Here is a 26627-nt window from a genome sequence, read left to right on the forward strand (position 1 = left end):
ATAACAACAACAACAACAACAGATATGAAACACACATCATTATTGTGACTTAGGACTTAAAGACAGACTTAGGAAGGGTATCATTAGTAATCAAAGGACACAGCCTGTCTATGACCCCTCCAAACACCCTGGCCCATTGCTGTCGAGTTGATTTGGACTCACAGAAATGCTCTAGGACGGAGCAAATCACTACGGAAGCAGACTACCACGTCTTTTTCTTCTGGAGCATCTGGTAGGTTTGAACTGCTGACCTTCCAGTCCCCAGCACAGTACTTAATCACTACTGCTGGGGCTCTTGAATCTCTCTCACACGCACACAAATAAATGCATTTTATGTGGGTCTTCCCCCATCTGTGGTCTCCCCCCGTGAGCTATTTTCGTAAGTGCTCTAGGATTTTTATATATATTTATATATAAATGTGGAGTTCAGGTGTGGTGCTGTAGGATAAGCACTGGACTGCTAGCTGCACGGTCAATGGTTCAAACCCACTCGCTGTTCCTTGGAAACCCTATACAGGGTCACTATGAGTTGGAACTGACTCGATGGCACTTCACAACAACATACATAAATGTGGGAGCAGGGTGGCTCTGTAAGACACACAATAGACTGCAAACCAAAAGGTCTGTGATTGGAGCCTGCCAGCCACTCTGTGAAAGAAAGATGCAGCTTTCGGCTCCCACAAAGATTTTAAAAGGCTTGGAAACTCTATATAGTGTTCCTGTGAGTCAGAACCATGTAGATGGCACATAACAAAAATTCTAACAAAGAAAATTCGAAGATAGGATCAAAGAGTCATAAAAGTGTGTTGTCACAAACCCCCCTCCAAGACTGAAACTCAAAGGGAACACATGAGCAGCCACGTAAGCTGGCTGGCAACCACATTGGTCTACTGGTGAGTGGAAGAAGGGGAAAGGTAGCAATGAAGAAATGGGCTGAGTTCAACTACATTCCAAAGACTCCTGTTGACCTGGATGGAGATGAACCTGGATGGAGATGAGAGAGAGAAGAGGAAGGGCTGGATGGTCCACAGGGTGGTGAGACCTGGGGACTCCTGAACCCATGGACAAGGACACAGCCATGGAGGGCTAGAGTTGAGAGTGAAGCATCCAGCTGATATGAAGTTAGGGGAGATGTACAAGAATGGCCAAACTTGCCAATAGTACCCATTTGACCTAGCCTCGATGGTTTGATTATCAGAACTTGACTAGAGGAAGATAGAAAAAAATTTTTTGACAAAGAGTATAAATTGCTACAATATGATGAACTTGACCTATACTTATGGATGTAGTAGCTAAAACTACCAACTGAGAGGGAAGGAGTCTTCACATCAAGTATCAATTCTATTTCCTCTGTATACAGGGTAGATAGGGACAGGCAACTTAGGCACTGGCTACCTAAAATGAGGGGGCTATAAAGGCACAAAGTGACAGGCTTACAAGTTTTCAAGAGGGAGCTTAGTTTAAGAGTGTGTGGGGGAAGGTAGAATCCCCACTGAATAGTTTTCATTTTGCCTAGGTGGGTCTGGGGAAAAGAGATGGGGATACGATTCATATGATTCAACAGTGAGAAATTGTTATAATGACTAATTTTGACTGTCACAACTATAAAGGTAGAAGTTTTCTTAACAAAAAGGGGTGAGTAGTTAATCTTACAGTCCAGAAACAGAGGACCCTGGGACCATCAAGTGGAATGCGAGACCCTCCCTATCCAGAGAAGCAGCGACACCAGAGATGGAGGCAGAGTGAGGACATGGAGAGTATGAGCAGCTGAGGACTCTAGACTCTTGGAAAGAGAGGGACTGAGTGCTGAGTGTTTCTGTGTACATTCCCCACCCTCACCCCCCAGCCAAAACCAAAAAAACAAAAAAAACAAAACAGGGAATGTAAGCAAATACCGTTGGATGATGATGCATGAAGCAGATTATAATCATTGCAATAAAACGATGGTGTAAAGCCGATGTTCTCCATTGTAACTATCACTCAATTCACACACACACCAAAAGTGCTGTCACAGTATTAGTGCAACAATGGAAGGAGTAAATAAAACCTATTAAATGTCTTATATTAGGTAAAAGGTTAAATATATTTTACTTACAATGTGGGATATTTTGTACTCATTAAAAAGGATGCTTTCAAAGAATAAAAAACTGCTCACAACATTCCGTGAAAAAAGAAGTTGAATTCATACCTATAAATAGTATGATTCCAACCCCCCTCCCTTTTTTTTAACAAAATAGTGAATAGGTAGATAAGGTAGGTAAGTGAGGCGGGAGGCAAGTTTGATATGAGTAGAGACAGAGAAGATAATCTACCAAAACTATTTCACTGCTTATCTCTGCCTTCTGGGATTGTAGGTGCTTTTTTGCCTTTTCTTTATGCTTATTCATATTTTCAGAGTTCAGTAATGAATATACATTATTTTAGAATACGAAAAATACAAAGCGTGCTTGCTAATGACAGCTGGACCCAGACCTGGGGGAGGACAATTGGGTCAGACCCAGGACCCATGTTGCCAAGCAAGCTGGCTCTTCCCAGAACCGAAAAATGAGGGTAAGTCCCTGGTTCCTAGTCTAAGTGGAATAAAGTAAACATCCTGTTATTGTTACTTTTATTTATTCATGGTTCATGCACAGAAGAAATGGAACAGCTTCCTGCTTTAAAGAGAAAATATGCAGATGGGACCCACACGAACAGGTATGGGCACACCCTGAGACAAACGTTCCACAAACAAGGAAATGCAAGAGAAGCGTTCCCTTTTATGACAGACAAATTCCCTATGAGTATGAGGCTTAATTCGCACATAAAAACATAGACATAAAGATATAAGAATGATCTAGAAAAGAGAAATATAGGAAACAATGAAAGTGCTAATAGATGTTTACAAAAAAAATCAAATTTATAAAAACAAAAAATAAAATACTCACTGATTCGCCTGCAAGTCCTCAATTTCCAGAAGAACTCCTTTCTCATGTAGTCTTGCTGCTGTATATTTCAGGGAAATCTTTTTGCTTTTCTTTCCTTTCATTTCTCTAGGCTTTTTTGAGACCCTGTAAGAAATCACTTTTTGTTAAGTAATGATCTACTCTGAATCTTTGTTGGATAAGGATATGAAGTCAAGTTATAAACTTTCCATATACAAGCATAAGTAACATGCCAATTCTAAAACAAATATTAGGGTCCTCTCTGGTAGCATAGTGGTTACGAATCGGGCTGCGAAACTTAAGGCCAGCAGTTCGAAATTACCAGCTGCTCCACAGGAGAAAGATGAGGCGTTCTGCTCCTGTAAAGATTTACAGCCTCGGAAACCCTGTACAGGGTCGCTATGGGTCGGAACCGACTCAAAGGCACTTAACAACAACAAGCAATATGACTGCAAAACACAGGAAATATTATCAAATTGTCTTTGTCTTTAAGTGATATTTGAGACTATGTTCCTCTCACATAGCAAGTAAGTGTAAAAGCTTCTAATACCAGCCTGAGGGAACTTTACAAAATCCCAGGGGTAAAGGAGACAGTCTAGCCCTCAAGTGTGAAGAGAAATTAAAAAAAAAAAGAATTTAGAATAAATAATTTTTCCGAGAATTTAATCTAATGTGGAAATTACAGAAGAATGGGAATGTTTCTTTTTTGAATTATGTTTTCCCCAAAACATGTGTTGTAGATCCTAACCTCTATACCTTTGGTTTGGAGTCCTGGTGTGGCACTATAGGATAAACACTGGACCGCAAAATTGGTTTGAACTGCAAGGTTGGTGGTTCAAATCTACCAGCACCTCCTTGGAAACCCTATACAGGGTCCCTCTGAGTTGGAACCAACTCAACAGCACTTAACAACAGCAATGCCTTTGGTTACAATCCCATTTGAAACTAGGTTATCTTTGTTATGCTAATAAACAGGATTCGTGTAGGATGTGTCTTAATCTCCCCAATCTCCTCCTTTGAGATAGAAAAGAGAGATTACACAAGGTAAGGGAAAGAAGTAAAGAAAGATAAGTGCACTTGACTAGAGATAAGGGCCTTACTCCACAGAAGAGAGAAAGCCTTCCCTGAGACCAAGCCCCCTGGATTTGGACCTTGAGCCTCCTAAAATTGTGAGAAGTCCAGGTGTGGTGCTGCAGGATAAGCACTGGATGCTAACCACAAGTTTGGAGGTTCAAACCCACCAGCTGCTCCTTAGAAGCCCTATATAGGGTTGCTATCAGTTGGAACTGACTCAATGACCCTTAACAACAATAAAACTGTGAGAAGATGAATTTCAGTTTGTTAGAGTGGCCTACGTGTGGTGTTCCTGTTGCAGCGGCACTAGATACCTAAGACAGGTGGCTACTGAAGACAAACAAGGCAAGAGTGCTAAGAAAAGACAAGACGGAAAAGACAAAGAGGAGTAAGACCCATGATTTAGGAAAAGGGACATTAATGCTCCTCACTGGTAGGCGGCAGAAGAACTGGGGATTATCCCTTTGGGAGGCAAGTGAAAATATCTACCCAAATCACACAAGCACAACACTTCTGACTCAGCAAGTCCACGTTTAGGAATTTCTCTTTGTAAATATGCCCACACATATAGAAGTTATTTGTTGTGGCAATTTAAATAATAACACACACCTATAAAAACAATGTAAAAGTCCGTCACTGGAGAAGTGATGGAATAAACTGCAGTCTCTGTCTACACACTGGAATACTCTGGAACCATTTAGGAAACTGAAGGTCAGGGTATCTGCTCAGAGGCTAAGAAGCAATGATGGCTCCAGAGCACTACAGCAGACCTAGGGCCTGGATCTTGGTTCGAAGTCTCATTCCTCACTAAAGGGACCAGGACTCCCTGGAGACACAGCTGACTCCTGGACTGTATATGCAGAAACACTCTGCCAGTAAGGAAGTGCTCAAAGGATGAACACTGAGGGAGGCAGCTATGAGCTGGGTTACCAGGAGCCACTTTGTATCTCTTTCTAGAAAGCCTTCCCGGGAGGGAGGGGCAGTGAGAGAGCCAGTAAGTGAGCTAGCCAGCAAGCGAGCCAGAGAGCATGCATGAGAGGATGAATGAACCAGAGGGACAGAGAGCTGCAACCAATAGAGTAAAAATAGATGAAATCTAGGTGAAGGGTATATGGGTGTTTATTATTTATTCATTCAACCTTTCTGACGTTTGAAAAATTCTTAAAATGGAAAGTTAGGAGTTAAAAAAAGAATCAAACCCTACAACAGAACCTGCATTTGTTCTGTGAAGAGAACTTCACCTCTTAGGGCGTTCCAGTTTCCATCCCGGCACAGCAGGTGGACTGGGTGACCGGTGGCCTGAGTCAAGGAGGGAGGTTGTATCAGATGTCCCTCGGCACTCAGCAAAAAGTCAGTCTGGTCCTGTGCCCAGGAGGTATCCCTTAGTAAGTGATCTTGAGGCATATTCAGTTTAGGGCCACTACAAGATGTCCTCCTATAACTCTATCGTTTCTAGTGCCATGGCAGACATTTTGGACAAAGAGATGCTTAGAAATAAGCATCCTTGGAATCCTCCATGCATTATTTACATCAGACACAAGCAAACAGAACTGGGCCGTTACACAGGCTGTTAGGAGCCAAATCAAAGACTAATGCAGCCAGTACAGCCAGTGGTTTTAAGGGAAGACTCTTAATGCCACTTCAGTTATCTCCACCCCCCTCACCCCCCATGTAAAACAAAGAAAACTCACATGCCCTTGCTGGCTAGGTTATCCAAGCAGGTTTTGATATAACTTTTATAGTAATCCACTTGCTCCCCATAGAAGGTGGCTTTAGAGTTCAGAGCAGAGTAAGTTTGTTGCAATTTGACCAGCTCAGCCTTTCGCCTCTGTCGGTATCTTCGCTGATTCCGAATATCCTGAGACATATTAAAATTAGGAAAATGAGGATAGGCATCGCATCATGAGCTCCACAAATCATCAGCACTTCACACGACTCCAGCACTGGAAGTTCTGCCTGAACTAGACCTCACATTCACAGCAGGCACCACGTCATGTGGAGAAATCAATCAAGAAATTCACAGCTCAGACATTCTTTGGGGCTATTTGTATCTTCTCCAAGTCAGGCAATGTGTTACATTTACAGACCTCCACATTCTGGAATCTACCTGTAAAGCTACAGATACTTTATCAGGAGACAGTAGAGAAGTGACTTTTATTGGACCAACAATCCAGCTCCCAGCTGTGCATGGCCCTGTCCCACCACTACAGGAGAGGACGCTCCACAGCCAACCCAGCTGCACCGCAGCTCCTCACTGTGAGGATTCAACCCAAATCAAGGCCTCAATGATCAACCTGAGCTGAACTCAGTTTCACAGGAATCGTTTACACAGATCTGGAAGAATTCTTTCAGGCTGAAGACAAATGCACAGACAGGAGAGTTTAATTCTCTATTAATCTAGGCCATAGAAGAAGCCATCTCAGGTGGGTAAGAAGGTCCTCCTGTCAGAAGAGCCAGGAGCCTTTTCCCAGAGGAGAGGAGACGAATCCTCCCCTGAACGGAAGGTACGTTATTATCTGAGCAGCTACTGTCTCCTTTACAAGCCTCTAAGACACGGTTTTCAACCATTTCGGGCCCACACTATCCCTCAATGCAGTACCCTGGCAATGTCGTTGATCAGTTCTTGGTATTTGTTTTTTGGGTCCACGGTCCCAAGCTCCGTTAGCTTCTTTAACCCGGACTGGATTTTCTCCTTCTTCTCCTGAAGAGTGAGGTTGCTGTCTTCTTTTACAAATTTTGACTTTTTCATCTTGTCAGGAGTTTTGGCATCACGAATAGCACGTCTCTGCATGGCCCTCTGATGTTCTGCTTCCTACAAATGAGAAAAAGGAAGTCTACCACGCTGGTCCTAAACCTACCCGGCACATCCACACCTGAATTTATACAGCTTTCAAACTTGTAAGCTTGTAGGTCAAATGTGTAAAATTCCCCAAACTAGAACAACCTCATTTCTCAGTATTTCGTTTGAACTGCTAGCATATGGAATGTACAGAGGATCCACATCAGGTTTGACACTACAAGCCGGTGATCTCGGGCAAGTTATTTATCCTCTCAGTGTCTTAATCCCTCATCTGTGACATGAGGATGAAAATAACTTACTTCACAAGGACACACCAAACATATATATAGTAGCTAGCTAGCTGCTCAGTACAGAAGGACGAATCTTCCTTCCCTACTTCAAACTTCCTCTCTGGGTAAGCAAGTCTGGTGATGATGTTTTATTGTCTCTCACTCACATCTAATCAGTAATCAATCAAAGCAACTAAAGGCTGAGAATTCACCTGAAACCCTTAATGGGTTTCTAGAGGACCACAGAATCCAGGAGGGCTGGGTTGCAAGCACCTGGTGCTACCAAAGTAGTTCCAATTTCACTCGCTTTTTATGCTGGACTGCTAAGTAAGTTGTCATGTAATGGAAAGGATTCCGATACTCAAAATTTAAAAACAACTATCTAATTTTCTCATTTGATCAATGAGAAATAGGGTCTTCTACATGAATTGACTCATTCATCCCTTTCCACTCCCATGGCACCCAACCCCCACCTGACTGGGTCTTGGACCTTCCCACACACTTACATGACTCAGCGACACTCAGCTCTGATCGCATGCTCAGATTCATTAACAAAGGCTCCTGTCTAGCTTTTAGATGCTGCATGATTTAGTTTCGTCTTTTACTTTTCACTACTCCTCTCCACCCAAACCCTCACTCTGCATGAGGAGGTGTGGCCACATTACGTTGTCCCCTTCCTTTATACCTTTGTTCTCTTGTGCCCTCCTACTGCCTAGAACGCCCTCTCTGGCCTTATATGCCCACCAAATCCTAGGCATCCTTTAGCTGAGCTTGGCTCAAGTTCCACTTCCTTTCTGAAGCCTTCCTGGTTTCTTTCCTGAGCTTCCATTGTTTTTAACGTCAATGCCATAGTTAATTTTTAATTGTTTTTCTAATTGTTTCATGCATATTTGTCATATTTCCCCAAGCAGATCATGAGTTCATTAAGTTTACAAACAACATCCTGTCCTCTTGTTCTAAGCACCAGGGCACTTACCTGAACTCTCCAATCGAACATTCAGTAAATACTGGGTCATCTAACCTAGTCCACTGCCATCTCGTCAGTTCTGACCCCGACTGACCCTGGGCAGGGTTTCTCAAGCTGGAAGGCTTTATGGGAGCAGAAAGCCTCACCTTTCTCCCTCAGAGCCACTGGTGTGTTTGAAGTGCCTATCTTGTGGTTAGCAGTCCAGTGCTTATCCTATAGCGCCCCCAGGGGTCCTTAAATACTGATTTTGCCCACACGCATGACTGTAATAATGTGTACGCAGGTGCGAGCACATGCACATACGCACGCGTGCGCGCACGCACGCACACACACACACACACACACACAATCTCTCTGCACGTAAAGTACCAGTGAGCTCTGTGGTCTAAGAACATTTCCCTCTGAATATGGGAACCAACAGCTTTCTCAGACTAGTTCTAACCACCACCACACTCCAGTCATAGCCACTCCTATGGAGTCTTGGTGTGGCGCTGTGGGTTACTGCACTGGACTGCAAAGTCAGCTTGAACCGCAAAGTGGCCAGTTCAGGCTCACCAGCTACTTCTCAGAAACCCTATTCAGGGTCACTAGGGGTCAAAACTGACTCCAGAGCACTTAACAACAATAGAGTCCTGGTGTGGTGCCATAGAATAAGCACTCAACCTCAAGGTCAGTTTGAACCACATGGCCAGAGGTTCAAACTCACCAGTTGCTCCTTGGAAACCCTATACAGGGTCACTATGAGTTGGAACCGACTCAACGGCACAACACGCAGTAACTACAAGAACAACCCCTCGGTCACCAGGCCGTGGCCTTGTTAGCTTTGTCCCCGCTCCTCTCCAAGCCTGCCATATATCTCTCCACCTGACCAAACCCTAAATTTACCTGTTCATTGGTAGCTGGTGTTTCTAGGATTTCAGTTAAAGTCTCTCCAGGCTGGAATCGGATGACGTCCACAATTAAACGTTTTGTGCTGAAAATAAGAGAAAGAGTTTAAACATTTTCAAACTTTTTACTTCTCAAATAGAAGTACGCAGTGACACTGCAACCATGACCTCGCAGAGGTGAGGTGGCCGGTTGCTTCAGTACTTCAGCCAAGGCACTCAAGGCCTATTTATCCAGCTTGTAACAGAGTGGGTATCAAGGTCAGGTTTCCAAGGTTTAAGTGCCATTTTAGCATTTTATGAACAAAACAAGGCAGAAAAGTATGCTATATGAGGTGGCCAGAAGGATGACAGGCTCAAAAGGCCAAGGTGATTGTTTCAGGGAAGATCAAGTGGGACTGGTCTCCAAGCTAGGGGATCTTAGGTTCCTCTCATGTTACTCTTGCTACCTGCACACTCACTTGAGCAAGATAGTCCGAGCATCCATTTCTGCATTCTCATCTCCAGGTACATCAAATTTGTTGGTCAGTGTGAGAGAGACCTCTGTCTTAGCCAACGTCTCCTTATTCAGGTCATTTACATTGCCAGAGCTTTCTCCTGAAGTTTTGGGAAAGTAGAAAAAAGTCAGTATAATCAAGAGAGGCGATATCAGAGAAAAACAAATACAAATTAAAGATGGCACAAGCCTAAGATACCAGGGTACGCCAACACATACAGTGTAGCAGGGCCCGCATTTACAGAGAAATCAACGTTACACCAAATGAGGAAGGCAAAGGCAGTACAATGAAACAATTCCATGCATGTTTGACAAATTATTCCAACCAACGCTGTATTACAATTCTCAAAATACTGCTCACTTCCTCTGGAGAACTTACCATGATTTCTAAATACGTGATTACTTGTGAATATTGGTCCATGTTCCCTAATTTAGACCCAGCACTCGGCGCAGTGTGGAGACAGATGGTGACAGCGATAACATTCCTCTGTCACGTTCCCCTCCCACCTTGAGGCCAAGCCCGACATTTACCTATCAAGGCCTCGATGGTGGGCACCTCCCCAAGGTCGTCCAGCAGCTCATGGATCGGATCATTGTGCTCCGGAGCGATGGCGTCCTGGTGATCTAGCAGGAGCTGCATCAAAACAGCCAGATGATCCACTTCCATTACACATTCAGCCCCTAGCCCCCAGCCTGGCCCACCGTGCCTAACAGTGGTCTACACAACGTTCCTATATTGAAAGAGGAGTCCTAGGGTGGCACTAGGGATAAGCATTGGACAGCTCACCACAAGGTCAGTGGTTCAAATCCACCAGTTGCTCCTTGGAAACCCTATCCAGGGTTGCTATGGGTTAGAACCTACTCAATGGGACTTAACAACAGCAACACAGTCAAAGAACTGACGGGCTAATCCTTAGCAAACTAACACAAGTGAAAAATGATAAATATATAAAGCACCATCTCAAAGGCCTCTGTTGGGTGACATGCGTTATTATGAGAATAGAAAGGAAATATAGGCATTCACTCTTAGTCTCCAGTCACAGGAGATTCCTACATAGAAATGCTCCCTACTTAAGAAAGAACAAAATCCAGACTTCACTCTCGAAACTCACCCATGTACACTACTATCAATTAAGTCAGTCACACTCATTCATGTTTTGAGTTTTCAGTGTCTACCTTGAGTTCAGAGAAAAGTGCACCTCTGGGTTCAATGTTAGCATTACCTTCAGGTACCCAACCAAGCCTTCGAGAGGCTACAATACCTGAAATGACACTTACATTTTACATACATCCTCATTTCCTGTTCTTTATGCCCCCCCAAAGGGAAAGGAATGAAGAAAAATTTGAAGAAAAAGGGAATGCAAGGAACAGTCACTCCAATGTAACACAGAAGCAGCAGCTAAAAACCCAAACAATATACAGCAGGCTGGGGTAAATAGGAAAACAGTAAAAACAGGATTTTATCAAGCCACTAAACCAGTGCCTGCTATGGAGAGTTTAGACTTTGATTCAGTAGACCTATGGTGTGGTCAGGAAACGTCATTTTACCGACCAGCTCAGAGGATTCTGATGCAGGTGATCTGGGGATCACTGGGAAAATCTTAGCAGCAGATCTGAGTATTGTTACAAAATAATAAGCAGAGGAGGAGAAATCCCACACAGAGGTGGTGTCCGAAGATGAAAGGAAAGTGAGAGACCTGGCTTCCAGAAAAGGTACTCCAGCAGCAAGAGCAGTCAATTAAGGGCAAAGCAAGGTAATTAAGTAATTCAAGAAACACAATTACCGTGTGGGTGTTGATGATTTCACCTATGGAAATGTAGATGACTGGTTTGGTGAGGGTTACCAAGTCAGAGTACTCGTCCACATTGAATTTATCCTGGAGTTCTGGGACATCACAGGCAGCTTGAAAAAATCGTCTGGAAATAAGCACAGGGATCACCCCAATTAATGACACGTGATAAGAAGACAGCCCACAAACCTCTTAAGCAATGAGTTCAGATAAAAACCCAGTCAAGGAGAGAATTCTAGTGAAGCTGTGCCATGGACCAGCTTGGGGGGCAGAATCCAATAACGTCTCGCTCCACCTAGCTCCACTTCTAACCAAGCACAAGACCCATTCAGCTATGCTTTAAAACATTCTCAGGCACTGGTACCGTGAGGAGAAGCAATTTACCTCTAAGACAATGCTCTGAGATACTGAACTCCAAAAGGAACGTTCATTCACTAACACTAAAAGCACTCTTCAACTTTTGTCTGAGTACCAAACAGTATGTCCCCAATGCAGAACCATCATTTTTACATAGAGTACTACGTATTTGACATGAGTACATTTTGAAAGTTCAAAAATCCTCTTCAGAAGGAATTCATTGTCTTCTTGAATTTTGAGTATAACAAACAACATGTAGGGTGTGGTATTTAATACTTTATTTTTCCCTTCAGAGATAAACACACATCTCCAGAATCTTCCAAGAGGCTTATCTCTTTCCCCTTACCGGAATTTCTGGTAGGACTGGGAGAGATACTCATTAATGATGCTTAAGTGGGCATTGTCCCCCAGGAACATCTTGTTGGAAGCGGCATGCTGGAGCATCTTGGCAATGGAGCCCAGATTCCGGCGTTGGTCTGTAGTAAGCTGACCTCCAGCGGACAAATCAATGATGTCAAAGGCGTCAGGGGCAACGATGGCTGGATTCATGTAGCGATAGTAAAGCAAATTACCAATAATCTGGAAACAGATAAAGCAAAAAGATGGCATCAAAAACCACACCAACAAGTAAGCCAAAAAGGATTTGGTTAGCAATGAAAACCAGAAAATTCAGTCCTGTGAGGGAAAAAACAAAAACTACACACAGTTTCTCTCAAGGACTGGAATTAAAATCATGAAACATCCCTTTGTTAGATGCAGAAGGAAAAAAAAAAAAAAGAGTAGAAAGTCTCTCTAGAGATAACTTATGAAAGAGCCGAGTCAGAAGGTGTTGTAGGGCACAGCGCGGTTGCTGCTATCCACATGCATGTGTACTTTCATGTAGGTGGGCTTTCATTGTAAGCTGACAAATATAGCTCAAAGAAGTCCTTAAACACAACCTGATGGATAGACTGTCATCTGCCCAACCCCCACCCTCTTCATGCTGCATACTCCAAGGGCCAAATACAGGCCTCTGAAATTAAAGCCACTCAATCGACATCTTTTTTTAACAAAAGAGTTCAAGGACAGTCACAGCATTTCCCCTAATTTCATTCAGAAAAAAAAAGTCATTCACCTGAACTGAAAGTCTAGAATCGAGGTCTCACTGTAGGAAAGCACAGAACTAGGAGAGAGAAGAAAAAGCGTTCAGATTAAGAAAAAAAAAAAAAAAGGAAGGAGCACAGCAGAGTCAGAAAGAATCACCAGCAGCAGTTTTAGCAGAAATCATGAGCCTGCTGCTAATCACCTGGCCACCAGTAGAGGGAGCGATTCTTCAGCGAAAAGATAGGGCTCAAAGAAATTTATCTCAAGATAGAAAAAAAATCCACGTTTCTTTACTTGTTTGATGCCTGTGTGCCAAACTACATACTCATCTTAAGAGAGACGAATGTCATTTACTACTTACAATTGTTTTCAAAAAGCTCACAATCAACGGCCAGCTGCAGCCAGAATCTACTGCTGTTTAGTGCCGTCGAGTCGGTTCTGACTCAGAGCAACCCTGCAGAGGGTTTTTGAGGAACAGCTGGTGAATTCAAACTGCCAACCTTGTGGTTCAAACTGATGTTGAGGTCGAGTGTTTATCCTATGGCGCCACACCAGGATTCCCGAATCTACACTCAGGTCTGATAATGTTCTACAGGTCAAGCTTAGGTTGTTCATTTTTCCCCCCACGTCCTACTTTATAACTATTTCCTCAGAAGGTTTATTATGGGAAGGGCAGGAAGCTGCACTCAGTCTTACCTTCAGCAGCTCATCCTCACCAGCATCAGGGAACTTCTCATGCAGTGAGTCCTTCAGCACTTTGGCAATGAAGCGCATCCCATAACTGTGGATGGATGACACTTAGTGAGCAGGGCCAGGAGCAGAAGGCTATTTGTCATGATCTATTTGGGGTCAGGACAACTGAAGGTACTCACGGGATTTTGTCCACAGAGCTGATGATGGAGGAGAGGAACTTGTCTGTCACGGCACGCATGTTCCTGATGGAGTTGTCTAGCCGTGTCCTGACCTCATCATGAGCCAAAGCCTGCTCAGGAGTTACATCATAGGGCAGTTTGCTGGGAAAGCAGAAATGACACCAGCTACGTTAGACCCATGGCCAGGAACCACTTGAAGCAGAGAACATCTATCTCAAAAACAGAAAGATTGGTTAACTTGCTCGTGTTCACAGAGCTGGCAAAGGAAGGGGTCAGAATTTGAACTGAGGTTTTTCAGCTGTGGACTGAGTGCCTTGAACTGTATGCTAGGCACTATAAATGCCATGGACTTCTCATGTGGCACTGTGGATCAGCAATGGACTGTGAAATCACAAGGTCAGCAATTCAAACCCACCAGCTGCTCTTCAGAAACCCTATACAGGGTTGCTATGAGTAGGAACCAACTCAATGGCACTTAACAACAACAACATGATTGTCACATATCTTGAAGCGCTTACATAAAAACAGATTGTGAGCATATTGTGTTACAAATATGAAGCTGAATAGTGTGCTAGATTAAGGGGAAGGGAGTTCTATCCAGAGTAGAGGAGTCAAGGAAGGTTTCCAGAAGGGAAAAGGGACACTTTCTCTCAGGGAAAAATGGTGAGGAAGGATTCCTGGACATGTATAAAATCAAATGTACAGACAGGAAAGTAAGAAGAGATGAAGTTAGAAAAAGAAACAGGGCCGGCTTGTGGAGGACTCTGTAAACAATGCTAAGACTGGCTTTCCTAGAAGCCAGGGAAAACCATGAAGAGATAAGGTCATTAAAAGATTGGTATTTTGAGGCAGAGTGCTCTGGTCCACTATGGAGAATGAATTAAAGATAGAATATGAAAGAGGTAGAACAGTTTTCTTGCTAAAAGAGATATTTTCTGATGGTTACCAGGGGTGGGAGGTAAGGGAAATTTATTCAGGGGTAGTTAACAGGTGTTAACTTGGGTAATGAGGAAGGTAATATACAACAAAAGGGAAGCTGGCACAGGAAACGAAGTGGGAGGCACAGGGCAGAGTGTAAGAATGAAGTGAACAGAGGTAAATACTGTGAACTGATGGTACTTGGAAGGGACTGCAGTCATTGTAATAATACAAAGCCTATGATTGGTTGAATGTGGGACTGATGATCTTGTTCTGTAAACTTTCACTCAAGTCACAAAAAAATAAAGTGGATTAATAAATGGATACAGCAAAAGAAATACCATATGATCCAGCAATCCCACTCCTATGTAGCTATTCTAGAAAAATATGGGTAGTGACACAAATAGACACGTGCATGCTCATGTTCATCTCAGTATTATTCAGAATAGCAACAATACACACGCCACCGCCACCTAAGTGTCCATCAATAATTGATTAGATAGACAAATTGAGGTATATACATACAATGTTGCTATGCAACAATAAAGAATAACGAACTATATCTCACAACACGGATGAGCCTGGAAGCTATTACATGAAAAATGAAAGAAAGAAAAAAAGGGTAGGATGTTGGTGCCACAGCCTGATCCATGACATGCGGTGAGCCTGGACAAGGATGCAGGAGTGGGGACGAGAACAAGGACACAGAGCTGACCGACACTGAAGAGACATAATCAGTACGACATCAGCGTGACTGGGTGATCGGTTAGGTATTGTTGAGGCGGTGAGAGTTACAGATCAGAATTGAAGGCATCAGGGTTGATAAGACTGCTCATGGAGATAGCACTAGGGTCCAAGGTTAGAACTCTGGAGTACAACAAAATGTCGAGGGGATAACAGAAGCAGAGGGCAGCCGCATGACCCTGGGGGTGGGGGAAGTGACAGGAACTGGATCAATTTAGGGGAGTAGTTAATCTTACAAGGAGCTCTGGTAGTGTAGTGGTTATGAATCGGGCTGCTAATCTCAAGGTCGGCAGTTCGAAACTACCAGTGGTTCCACAGGAGAAAGATGGGGCTTTCTGCTCCCATAAAGATTTATAGCCTCAGAAACCCTATGCAGGGTAGCTGTGAGTTGGAACTGACTTCACAGCAACCACCACCACCAGTTAATCTTACAGTCCAGGAACAGAGGACCCTTGGACCATCAAGGGAGAAGAGCATGAGCGGAACATGGGACCCAATCCAGAGAAGTAATGACACCAGAGATGGAGGCAAAGATGATGACATTGAGAGACAGAGCAGCTGAGGACTCTAGACTCATGGAAAGAGAAAAGCTGTATGCTGGTGGCCAGGAGGCAGGCTTGCAGAATGTGCCCTTGGGTTTTTAAAATGATTATATATTCATGAATGGTTTTTGTGTTCATAAAAATACACACAAAAAAACAACAACAGGGGGACTAGAAGTAAATACTGTTGAATGGTGATGCATGGAGCGGATTGTAATCATTGCAATGATACTAATATAATAGTATGAGTGCAAAACTGATGTTCTCCCATGTAAACTATCACTCAAGGCACAATAAAAGCTTTAAAAAAAAGAAGAAGAAAGCTTGTAGCTCTCCCGTCTCCTGTATCTTTCAATGAATCACTTCATTTTATTAAAAACCTTCAGCAGAATATTGTAATTTATAAATTAACACTTATGTTTTTAAAGAGTTTTTGCTCTTTATATTAAAATAATGTTTGGTCTAGATTAAAAAAAACAAAAAAAAAAAGAAATGTGGAGGTCAAGGTTTTGGCATTTTTTCTAATGTCAAAAAGTAGCAATGAGGAAAGGATATGAAGATGCTAAAAACAACGGTTGTAGTCAGAGTAAAGAAAATTAAGACATTCGAAGTGAACACTCCCAATAGGTGGCAACGAACGTCCTAGTTTGCTATGTTTAACGACTGAAACAAACCAAAGGAAAACTAATGGCAATTCCAAGGATTCTCAATTTTTCCACGTTGGGTCTGTCCCCACCATGCTGTTACACGTCATAGGCATCTCTAACGACAAGATGTGCTGCAATCAAGTTCCATTTTATGAGAAGCAAAATAAGACCCCAGTTTCTTACAGGTTCCCATCAGAAAAACAATCTGATTTTTGGTCTAAAAATTACCGACTCATAGTCCATCAGAGGAATTAACCAGTGTTCACGGGAGTTCGCTGTGGTACTGTAGAATCAGCACTGGACTGCTAACCATAAGGTCAGTGGTTCAAACTCACCAGCTGCTCCTTCAAAACCCTATATAAGGTTGCTGTTAAGTCAGAACCAACTCAATGGCACTTAACAATAATAACTGAGCCAGTGTCCATGGGGCTGCTCCTCTAGGATAGTCTGGGTTGTTGAGAATCTCCCAGACAAACGCAGTTGTTGACTGACCACAGTCCAAGATTTTGGACTCAAGTATACAGGCCAAAAATCCTTTTCATCACCCCCAGCAACTGACTTCTAGTGACAGCCTTAAATCGGATGCCAAATGATTCCCAATAGAGGAAGGCTTTCTTTTCCTAGAAGTCTCTCTCCAGGGTACGCCTTCCCCTCTGTCTCGTGTCCAGGTAGGTGGGGAATGGAATGGTGTAGAGCAGTGTTGTTCAAAGTGTGGCCCAGTGCCAGCCCACAGGCCAGTCTATGATGAGATAAAGAGATTGAGTCAAAACATAAATCAACATACTGCTTCCTTCTCTGAAAACTTCTTCACGGAGGGAGAAGTCAGCGTGATTGATGACGCAGATGATTTCAGTTACTGGTCCGAAGACCACACTTCGAGTAGCAATCGAATAGTTACTCCTCTTAAGCTTCAGGGAGCTTCATGAAAGATCTAAGCCTACTCCATAGCAGTCTGACTAAAACCACCAATGACTAAACTGCTCACAAAGCTGCTCACTGCCCCACTCCCGACACCTTTCAGTACTCACTCAAGTTGGAAAACGAGAATTCCCGTTTGGCTCTGTGAACTCCTTTTTTCTATAATCATTACCTATATTCTACAAACGCTCTTTTACTTTAGAGAATGTTAACACTGGGGGTTAAGCTACAGTCTTGGCCCAGAAATCTCCGATGTTAATCAATCCAGCTCTCAATATTCCAGGGCAATTCTCCGTCACCCCACACCACTTCCTCTTTCCTTTAGTGAAACACGGTGATCTCCTTCAGATCTGTTTAAGCTGGCCTCTGACTTCTCTGTAATAGTATCTCTAACTAAAGCCAGTATCTTTCCGGGTCCTAAACTATCCCAAAGGAGCTCTGGTAGCACAGTGGCTATGAGTTGGGCTGAGAACCTCAAGGTCAGCAGTTCAAAGCTACCAGCTGTTCTACAGGAGAAAGATGAAGCTTTCTGTTCCTGTAGCGATTTACAGCCTCAGAAACCCTCTACAGGGTCGCTATGAGTCAGAACCACAGCACACAACCACGACCACCCATAAGTCAACGGCACTCAACAACAACTATCCCAAGCTCCTTTCCACTTCTGTACATTCAGACACACTGGTCTTTCTGCCAGCATGTTCTGCTGGCCCCCCTATCCTTTGTTGTTGTTGTTAGAATCTCTCAGGTCAGTACTAACTCACAGTGACCCTCTGCACAATAGAATGAGACCCTACCGGTCCTGCACCCTCCTCACAAGTGTTACATCTGAGCCTACTGTTACTGCCTTTGGGTCAGTCCATCTTGAGAGTCTTCCTCTTGTTCACTGATCCTCCACTTTACCAAGCAGGCCTTTCTCCACGGACTGGTCCCTCTTGACAACATGTCCACAACATGAGAGACGAAGTCTGGCTGTCCTTGCATGTACAGAGCAATCCTTCTCAGACAGACTTTCCCTATAGTATCCATGTTATAAATGCCACTTAAAATCAAGCATTTGGAATTGGTGTTCTGGGTTTGGCTCCCTCTTGTAACCTCTTTCCCTGCACAAACTTCATCAAATTCTGCAGCCATGAAGAACAATGATGTGTACTTGGAAGACCCTATAATGTGGTTGAATTTGGAGGTATTATTCTGAACCAATCATAAAAGGACAAAAATTTTTTATGATCTCATTTTATAAAGATAAGAATAGGTATATATGAAGAGACTAACATTTATTGGTGGTTACCACAGACAGGGGTTCTGGGGTGGGAAGAAGGGACTCATTCTCTAGATAGTAGACATTTGTTCTTTTCAGTGATGGGAAACACACCACCAAATATAGGTGCAGTGTACACAGCCTGACCAAGTCACAAGATGTTCACAAAGGAGCTCTGGTAGTGTAGTGGTTACGAGTCGGGCCGCCAACCTCAAGGTCAGCAGTTCAAAACTACCAGTGGTTCCGCGGGAGAAAGATGAGGCGTTCTGCTCCCATAAAGATTTACAGCCTCGGAAACCCTGGGCAGGGTCACTACGAGTTGGAGCCGACTCCACGGTACTTAACAACAACAACAACAATGTGTTTATAAGAAAAAAGGGCCCTTTTGGAATTACTATGACTTTCATAATTTTGCAACCACCACCAACAATATATATATGTTACTGTTATGCAGTTGAGTCAGTTCTGACCCATAGCGACCCTGTATAGGGTTTATAAGGAGCGGCTGGTGAGCTTGAACTGCCAGTTTTTTGTGGTTCAAACTAATTTTGCAGTCCAGCACATTAACCCACAGTGCCACACCAGGACTCTCTCTATATGTATAAATGTTGTTGTTGTTGTTAGGTGCCATCAAGTTGGTACCGACTCATATCAACCCAATACACAACAGAATGAAACACTGCCCAATACTGGGCCAACCTCACAATTGCTGCCACGCTTGAGCCCATTGATGCTGCCACTTATATACATGTTCAAAGCATATATATGCTTTTTGGATGTTGTTGCAAACCCCACCCCCTCACATGTACATACATAATAAAGTACATAGAGGTCATAGTTAAAAATATTACTTGGTGGTAGTGTGCCGTGGAATAGGTTCCTACTCATAGCAACCCTGTATAGGGTTGCCGAGGCTGTAAATCTTTACGGTAGCAGAAAGCCTCATCTTTCTCCCGTGAACTCTGGGAGTTCTGACCTGCTGACCATGAGCTCTGCAGCCTGACTCGTCACCACTATACTATGTAACCAGACACTTCCCATGACTGCTTTCCTGTGTTTATATTTCAGGACCAGAGTTACATGGGACAGTTTGGTCAATTACCATCATATACTTCATAAAGCTTATGTCCTGCATCCTAGTTTGGTAAGCAGCATTTAGAACCTTAAATGCTTATGAATGGCCACTTAAGATACAACTATTGCTCTCTACTCATCCAGAAAGCAGCTCTGGTAGCATAGAGGCTATAAAATTAATAATAATATTCACACACTATGAAAAACGCAATTAATTGCTGAATGGAAACCTAATCTGCTGTGTATAACTTCCACTGAAAACAAAAAATATATCTTAAATTAAAAAAAAACACTTTATTCAACGTTCCTCAATTTGCCAATTATATTATTTTTATAAACCTGTTTGCTGTCTCTCCTATCAAATAAACTCTGAACACAGGCAGGGAGCCTGTCTGGACCACTCATCATTGTACTCAAGCATCTAACAGAGCCTGGCACATAGTAAGAACTCCAGAAAGATTTGCTGGGTAAGTGACTACATTGCTAGGTTAGCATTTGAAGAACTGTTTTCTAAGAATAGTGACTTGAACTACTATTAGTTTGTAAATCAAAGAGTAACTACATAAAAAAAAAAAGGACAGAAACTAGTAACAACATTAAAGAAAAAAAGCATAATATGTTTTCATACCTTGCCTCGCCCGTCTGAGATTCCATCTGGTTAACCCAAGACTTGTAAATATCCACGGGGTCAGTTTTGATGTTGAGAGATTTGTCATCCATAATCTCCTTCACCACTGGGGCCAAGATCTGTCTCAGGGCATTCTGGCCTCGGGCACCACGATTGAAACTTACAACCATCTTAATAACTGTCGGATTTCCTGTCACAATTTCTTGAATCTGATCTACTTTTGACCTATAAAAGAAATAGAATTTAAACTAATCACAGAATCAATTAACCTAGAGGTAGTTCTTAGACCCTTCCTACTTACAGATCTTGTCTCCTAACAACAGATCTAACTGGAAGGAAAAGGGCAGGTGCGCCTTCTCTAAAACTACTTTCCAACACTCCTCTAAATGCAGGACCTGCTGCTGCTGCTGCAAACTGAAATCACAGGACTCACCACTGGGCCCATCATGAGATTATCATATGGTTCCTGTGTTTGGGTCAGTTTCTAAAAATGTATATAATACAGTTAACTTAGTGAATGTCTTATTCTACCCCCTTCCCAGAAACAGCAACCCTTTAGATTAGCAATGGTTAAAGTGGATGCTTCGTTAGAGTCATGTATTTCATACAAACTACAGCATTAACTGAGATTAGGAAAAGGTCCAGGCAGGCCTGCATCTCAAACTATGCGCCTCTGTAACGGTGTTAGGCTCTGACCCTGCAGTAGGGCCCCAGAGCCTGCGCCTGCTCATACTTAATCTCCTCCTGGAGTGCCGTCTTAAAGAGTCGTAGAAGCAGGTACTCCTCTCGCTGGTTGGATGCGTAGTTGTAGAGGGTGAAGATTACGGAGTCCATGAACTTTGTGGACTTGTTCTGGGGCATCTGAAAAATCAGCTTGGCCAGATAGGTGGGATTGGTCTGAAATAAAACCACAAGAGAAGAATTTCTAGACAATACAAAGACTGGCAAAAAAAAAAAAAATTAGTCATTTTTAAAGAACTTGGAGAACTGAATAGTACAGAAATGCTTCCAGAGATCCATTGGTAAGGCTTTCTTGTAAGAACTTTCATAGGTAAATTTGACTCTATTAATTCCAGGAACCACTCACCTGCAATAAATAAAAGAGGTGCTGATACGCTTCCAATTTTTCTCTCTTCTCCTTGCTCAAGGCCTTGAGACCTCCCTTCTGTTTATTTAGCATCATCATATCAGACAACTGCTCCTTATTTTTTTTGGTAAGTTTCTTACTGTGGGAAACCACATCCTATAAACAAACACCAGTACATAGATTTAAATTCTTTCAAAATGAAACTTTGAGCATTGTGGAAAGGTCATAACACCTGTAAAGTTGTATGCAGGTCTACTACACTCTGCCAGATCTTTACTAAGTAATTTAGAATCACTCCATTGTACTGTACAGGGTCACTATGAGTCGGAACCAACTTCACGGCACATAACCACCACCACCCATTGTATCCTATGTGCTCTACACCAGTCGGACCCACTCTGACTTCCAGCTTCCTACAAAGAACTTGAGCCATCAAAACGTCCACTGACCCAGGAAAACAACTTGTAAGAATCTGACTTAAGGGAAAAGTCAGAAATATTAATAATAAAGGCTAAGTGGCTCTATACGGTCGGCACAGATCAGCATTCCAGCCCACCAGTCGCTCCAAGGGAGAAAGATGAGCCTTTCTGCTCCCACAAACATGTACAGCCTCAGAAACATGTATGGGCTCGATATAAGCCGGAACTGACTAGACAGCACTTAACAACATTGTTTACAATGTTACTTAAAAGAAGGGAAACAACTGTAATGGCAGATGTGGGGAAACGAGGTAAATGTTAGTATTGCTTATCTTCTAATGGATTACTCCACTGTGGTGGAAAATTATATTTATGACTGCTTGATTATAGGAAAATCATCTTATCTCCTAAAATTAAGTGAAAACATAGAATACAAACTGTGGGGTGAGAGAGGTACGGCAGAAGTGTTATCTTCTTTTCTCAATTTAAAATTTGATTATATTTTTTTCCATAACTTAAAGTGGCATTTTTGAGAAAAAAGGTTACCTCCACCCTTCCCACAAGTCAGCAGGGTTTGAAATGGGGTAACAGAGCAGGATGGACGAGGTGCCGGGGCCCCACCTGACCGGACGTACCTGCAGTGTAATCTTGTTCTTCACTAGCAGTCCAATTTTGATATCCATGAGGTTGAGGTCGTTCTCCAGCTGCTGGTTAGAGCGAATGAGGGTAATAACCTCTTCCCTCATCTTCATAAGGTCCAGCTCCTCTTGAAAATCCTGATCACTTTGATCCAGCAGATGGACAAATTTGCGGACCACAATCATAGGAGGATCCTCAGCATTGACTGACAGGAAAAGAAAAGTAGGTATCAGACAAAGCAGAATTATCAGGAAAAGTTCTAAGTTTTGGAAAATTGTCTTGAAAAAATGTGGTACTATATAGGGTATTACTTTCTTCTGAGACAAGCCAAGTCTTCTTGATCATGTTATCAATATGTTTTAACCAAGGCCAATATGGAACGTGACAGAAATCTTGCCAGTCAGCAAAAGGCTTACATCACAAGTTGCACCCTACCCCCAAGCCTTGCCTTTAGGACAACAAAAGAGATCAGTGGAGAATACCCAAAACCTGATGGCTCACCCCCACTGCCTCACCCCCACTGCTGAGCCAGTTACTCACTCAGAGTCTTGTAGTCATCACGCGCTTTGTTTGCCCGAATAAAAGCCTGGATTTTGATAATGTCACTTATCTACGAAACAAAAAAAAAGAAGGAATTCCTCTGTTCATTTGTCCATCAAAAACTACAGCGAAGCTGGTTCCACCAGTCCTACTAACACAGGGTACTTACATGGTCTCGGAAATATTGCAGACGATCTCTGTAACGCTTTCTAGCTTGATGCATCCTGGCCAGGGACTGAATCTGTCGAAAAGAGATGCTGAAAATTAGACTAGTCCTTCAAGCCAGCACATATCACATCTCTGTGACCCACACTGAGAAATCTGCTTAGGTTACCATACCTTAATAACTTCATCCTTATGGGAACGCAGGTAAGTTAAACGATCTTGATATGCCTTCTTCTGCTTGTATCCCCTCCACTGCGACTGAAACCATCAAGCATTATAGAGGATGGATTATTTCCCAAGGATCAGCGGAAGTTTAGGAAATCTCATCTTGACAGACGATCCAAGTACATGATGAAGCTTGTTAAAAGACCACTCCCAACAGTGACAGGGCAACTGTGGGTGGGCTGTACCTCCCCCTCCCCAAGGAGAACACAAGCTAACTTCTACTTCCCTGATGTTGGTATAGCCCCTCACACTTTAAAAGTACATCCACCAGATAGATTCTCTTACTTGTTCCTACAATAAGTCCAGTGAGGAAGATAAGATAAATATTTGTTGTTAAGTGCTGACGATTTGGTTCCGACTTATAGCAACACTGTATTGGGTTTCCAAGGAGCAGCTGGTGGGTTTGAACCACCAACCTTGTGGTTACCCTACAGCACCACACCAGGACTCCAGATAAATACTAGGATCTTCCCTTGACAGCTAAGGAGAGAGACCTAGAAGGTTCACCACTATCTGAGCGTGGGGCTATCATTGCTAACTCAGAGGTTTTTCTAAGATAACATGCTACCCTCTCATCGAAGCAAAGCCATGGCTGCTTTCCCTTCAGTTTCAAATCTTAGACAAAGAAAGTCTTAGAAGCTAACGAGGTCTCCAATAAGAACTGTCACTGAGCCGAAAAGCTCACTATTTTGTATTACCAGGCAGACTATCATTATAGGGATAGAAAGAGGGAGTACTTGTCAAAATAGGACGAGACAAAGAGATCAGAAGTAAAGGACACACAGGAACTGAAGTGTGACAGCTGTTTATTATCCCATGCTAGAAGCCCATATGCTGTCTGAATAACTGGCTCTGAAATACCTGAATGCAGGTGATGGCGGGGATTTGTTTCTTCAGGAAATTCAATCTGGACCGGAATTCCTGTCGAACTAAGTATCCACGGCAGCACGCCTGCAGCTTGGTGATCAAGCCTTCGTTGGCCAGCCAAAGCTGTTCTCGATTATACGCAGCAGTCACTCCAGAGATGGAACTCTGAACAAGATACATGGGCACGTGAGAAGACAAACTTAGATGAGGATGGACACACTTTAACCTCACTGCTTTCTAAGGCTAGATGAGCCTGTAGGCTTACAGCGAGAATTATGTCTTCAGGTCTGTTTTTCAGGACCACGCTCTTCTCACATCAAAAAAAATGTTTTTTGATCTTCTTTTACCTCCTATGTTATCTTACTTCCCCACCTAGCCACCACTGACTCTGCCAGGAACTGTGGTAGGCAATATGGGGTTACTGTGGACCAGAACCTCCAAGGGGTGTGGAGCAAGTCCCAGAGAGCCCCAGAATTGGAATGAATAGTGCCGGACACCTGCAGGGGACTGGCCAGAAGTGAAGCCTGAAAGTCACATCTCCAGGTAGACTGCAAATGGTCTTCAGAGCCAGCCTAAAGGGTTTGGGTTGGTACTATAGAGGCACCGGAGAACCAGGAGAGCCAGCAAGCTTTTCTGCCGAAGAATGAAACACTCAGAGCTAGTTGACAGAGTAGTGTGAGAAGGGAGCAAGCAGGTGAATAAGAATGCTGTTACTGTAATCCAAGTGAGAAGTAACTTAGGTTTGAATCAGGGCAGCAGTCATGGAAATAGGTAAGAACATCTAGTGAGAACCTACTCAATATTCATGTCTCCCCTCAACTTTTCCTCATTACCTGAGTCTTGACTTCTTTCTGAGCAATAGTGTACCCAGTTAAAAGACTCCATTAGCTAGGGATAGTTGATGAGAGGTAAGCAGAAACCGTTTGGTAAGAGCTATAGGAAAGCCCTTTAAGAGTGAGACAGATAGCTGGCAATCTGTCCTTTCTTCTTCCTACTTCCTGCCTGAGTTGTTAATTCAGTGGATGGACCTCCAAACCCTCACTGAGGCTCATAAGATGACCGTGAGAAGCCACATGCTAAGAATGGCAGAGCTGAAAGATAAAAAGACCCTGGGATGGATGATGTATAGAGCTACCACACCTTTCCTGGGTCACTGAATTCCAGAATGACTTGATTTGAGGAAAAAAAAATACATACTCACTCCCAAACCAGACCAAACCCACTGCCATCAAATTAATTCAGATTCATGTGAGCAGAGTAGAAATGTTCCTTAGGGTTTCTGAGACTGTAAATCTTTACAGGAGCAGACCAGCTGCTTCGTTCTCCTGTGGAGTGGCTGGTGGGTTTGAACAGCTGACCGTGTGGTTAGCAGTCAACAATTAACCCACTATTCCAGTAGGGCTCCTTACACACCGTTATACTTGTGTATTATTTCAGCCTCTATTTCTTCTATCAAACAGAGTTGGCGGTGACTGCAGGACTTCTAGACTATAAATGGACAGACAAAACTGGTGGCCAAGAGGAAAGGTAGAGAAAGGTCCAGATTTGGGAGTCACAGCACAAAGGTGACAGCTGGAGCTGAAGGCTAGAATACAACCACTCAGAAAGAAGGCGCGGGGGAAGAAAAGAGGGTCAATGATGGAATGTTGGCATACTTCAAGCAGAGGTAGAGAAAAAGAAGTTAGAAGATACGATGAGAAAGAAAGAAGTAGAGAACCAGAGAGAACTGCACTACAGAAGTCCAGGAGTTGGAGGCTTAAGGCACGTACTTCAGAGAAGAAGCAAAAAGGACAATGAGACTTCCTAACTGAATGTGACCATTAAAAGACTACTAGTGAGTTACAGATCAGGAGTTTTACTAAAGGAAAAGTGGGCCGGAAATCATAATGTTTGCTACTGTGAGCTAAGAAGTGAATAGTAATGGAGGAATGAGATAGTAAAGGCAGACTAATCTTCCAGGCATTTACAAGAACAAAGAAAGAATATGAACTCATAGACAAGGTCAAATGAGAGAAATTCTGCGGCTTATTATTATTATTTTAAAGATGAGCGAGACACGCTACCTTCAAGTAGAGTCCTTGGACCAGCAGCTGCAGCAGCCTCACCTGGGAACTGACTTGTCAGGAATGTAGATTCTCAAGCCCCACCTCAGACCCACTGAATCAAAGTCTTTATTTTAACAACATCCTCAGAGGAGTCATACACACATTAAATTCTGAAAGCCACTGATCTAGGTCAGACAGTAGGATCGTTGAAAGTATGAGAGAAGACGAGGTCTGCAAGGAACTGGGAGAACGCTGAACCAAGAGCTCAAGTAAGTCTCTTTTCACTTTGCTTTGAAAAGGAAATTTGAGGAAGAAAGTGAAGAAGGATTTGTGACCATCCAGATAAAGTGAAAGAGCAGAGTAGGAGGAGACACACTTTATGCCCAATATATATAAAT

At 43.0% G+C, this 26627-nt stretch overlaps 1 protein-coding gene across 1 annotated transcript in view; it reads right to left on the reverse strand.

The window, feature by feature from the left end:
• IQGAP1 (IQ motif containing GTPase activating protein 1) overlaps positions 1-26627 on the reverse strand; it is a 133796-nt gene that overhangs the window by 6506 nt on the left and 100663 nt on the right. Inside the window, exons 19-36 of the mRNA XM_006867150.1 lie at positions 24179-24349; positions 23267-23350; positions 23097-23168; positions 22928-22997; positions 22384-22592; positions 21330-21485; positions 20976-21139; positions 20243-20467; positions 13514-13654; positions 13338-13422; positions 11905-12137; positions 11196-11328; positions 9943-10045; positions 9377-9512; positions 8917-9004; positions 6595-6807; positions 5687-5853; positions 2925-3047 (exon numbers count right to left, since the gene is read on the reverse strand). Of these exons, the coding sequence (XP_006867212.1) occupies positions 2925-3047; positions 5687-5853; positions 6595-6807; positions 8917-9004; positions 9377-9512; positions 9943-10045; positions 11196-11328; positions 11905-12137; positions 13338-13422; positions 13514-13654; positions 20243-20467; positions 20976-21139; positions 21330-21485; positions 22384-22592; positions 22928-22997; positions 23097-23168; positions 23267-23350; positions 24179-24349 (2573 nt within the window). The remainder of the gene's footprint in view (positions 1-2924; positions 3048-5686; positions 5854-6594; positions 6808-8916; positions 9005-9376; positions 9513-9942; positions 10046-11195; positions 11329-11904; positions 12138-13337; positions 13423-13513; positions 13655-20242; positions 20468-20975; positions 21140-21329; positions 21486-22383; positions 22593-22927; positions 22998-23096; positions 23169-23266; positions 23351-24178; positions 24350-26627) is intronic.

This window comes from Chrysochloris asiatica, unplaced genomic scaffold (genome assembly GCF_000296735.1).
Source record: "Chrysochloris asiatica unplaced genomic scaffold, ChrAsi1.0 scaffold00101, whole genome shotgun sequence".
NCBI classification, from domain to species: domain Eukaryota; kingdom Metazoa; phylum Chordata; class Mammalia; order Afrosoricida; family Chrysochloridae; genus Chrysochloris; species Chrysochloris asiatica.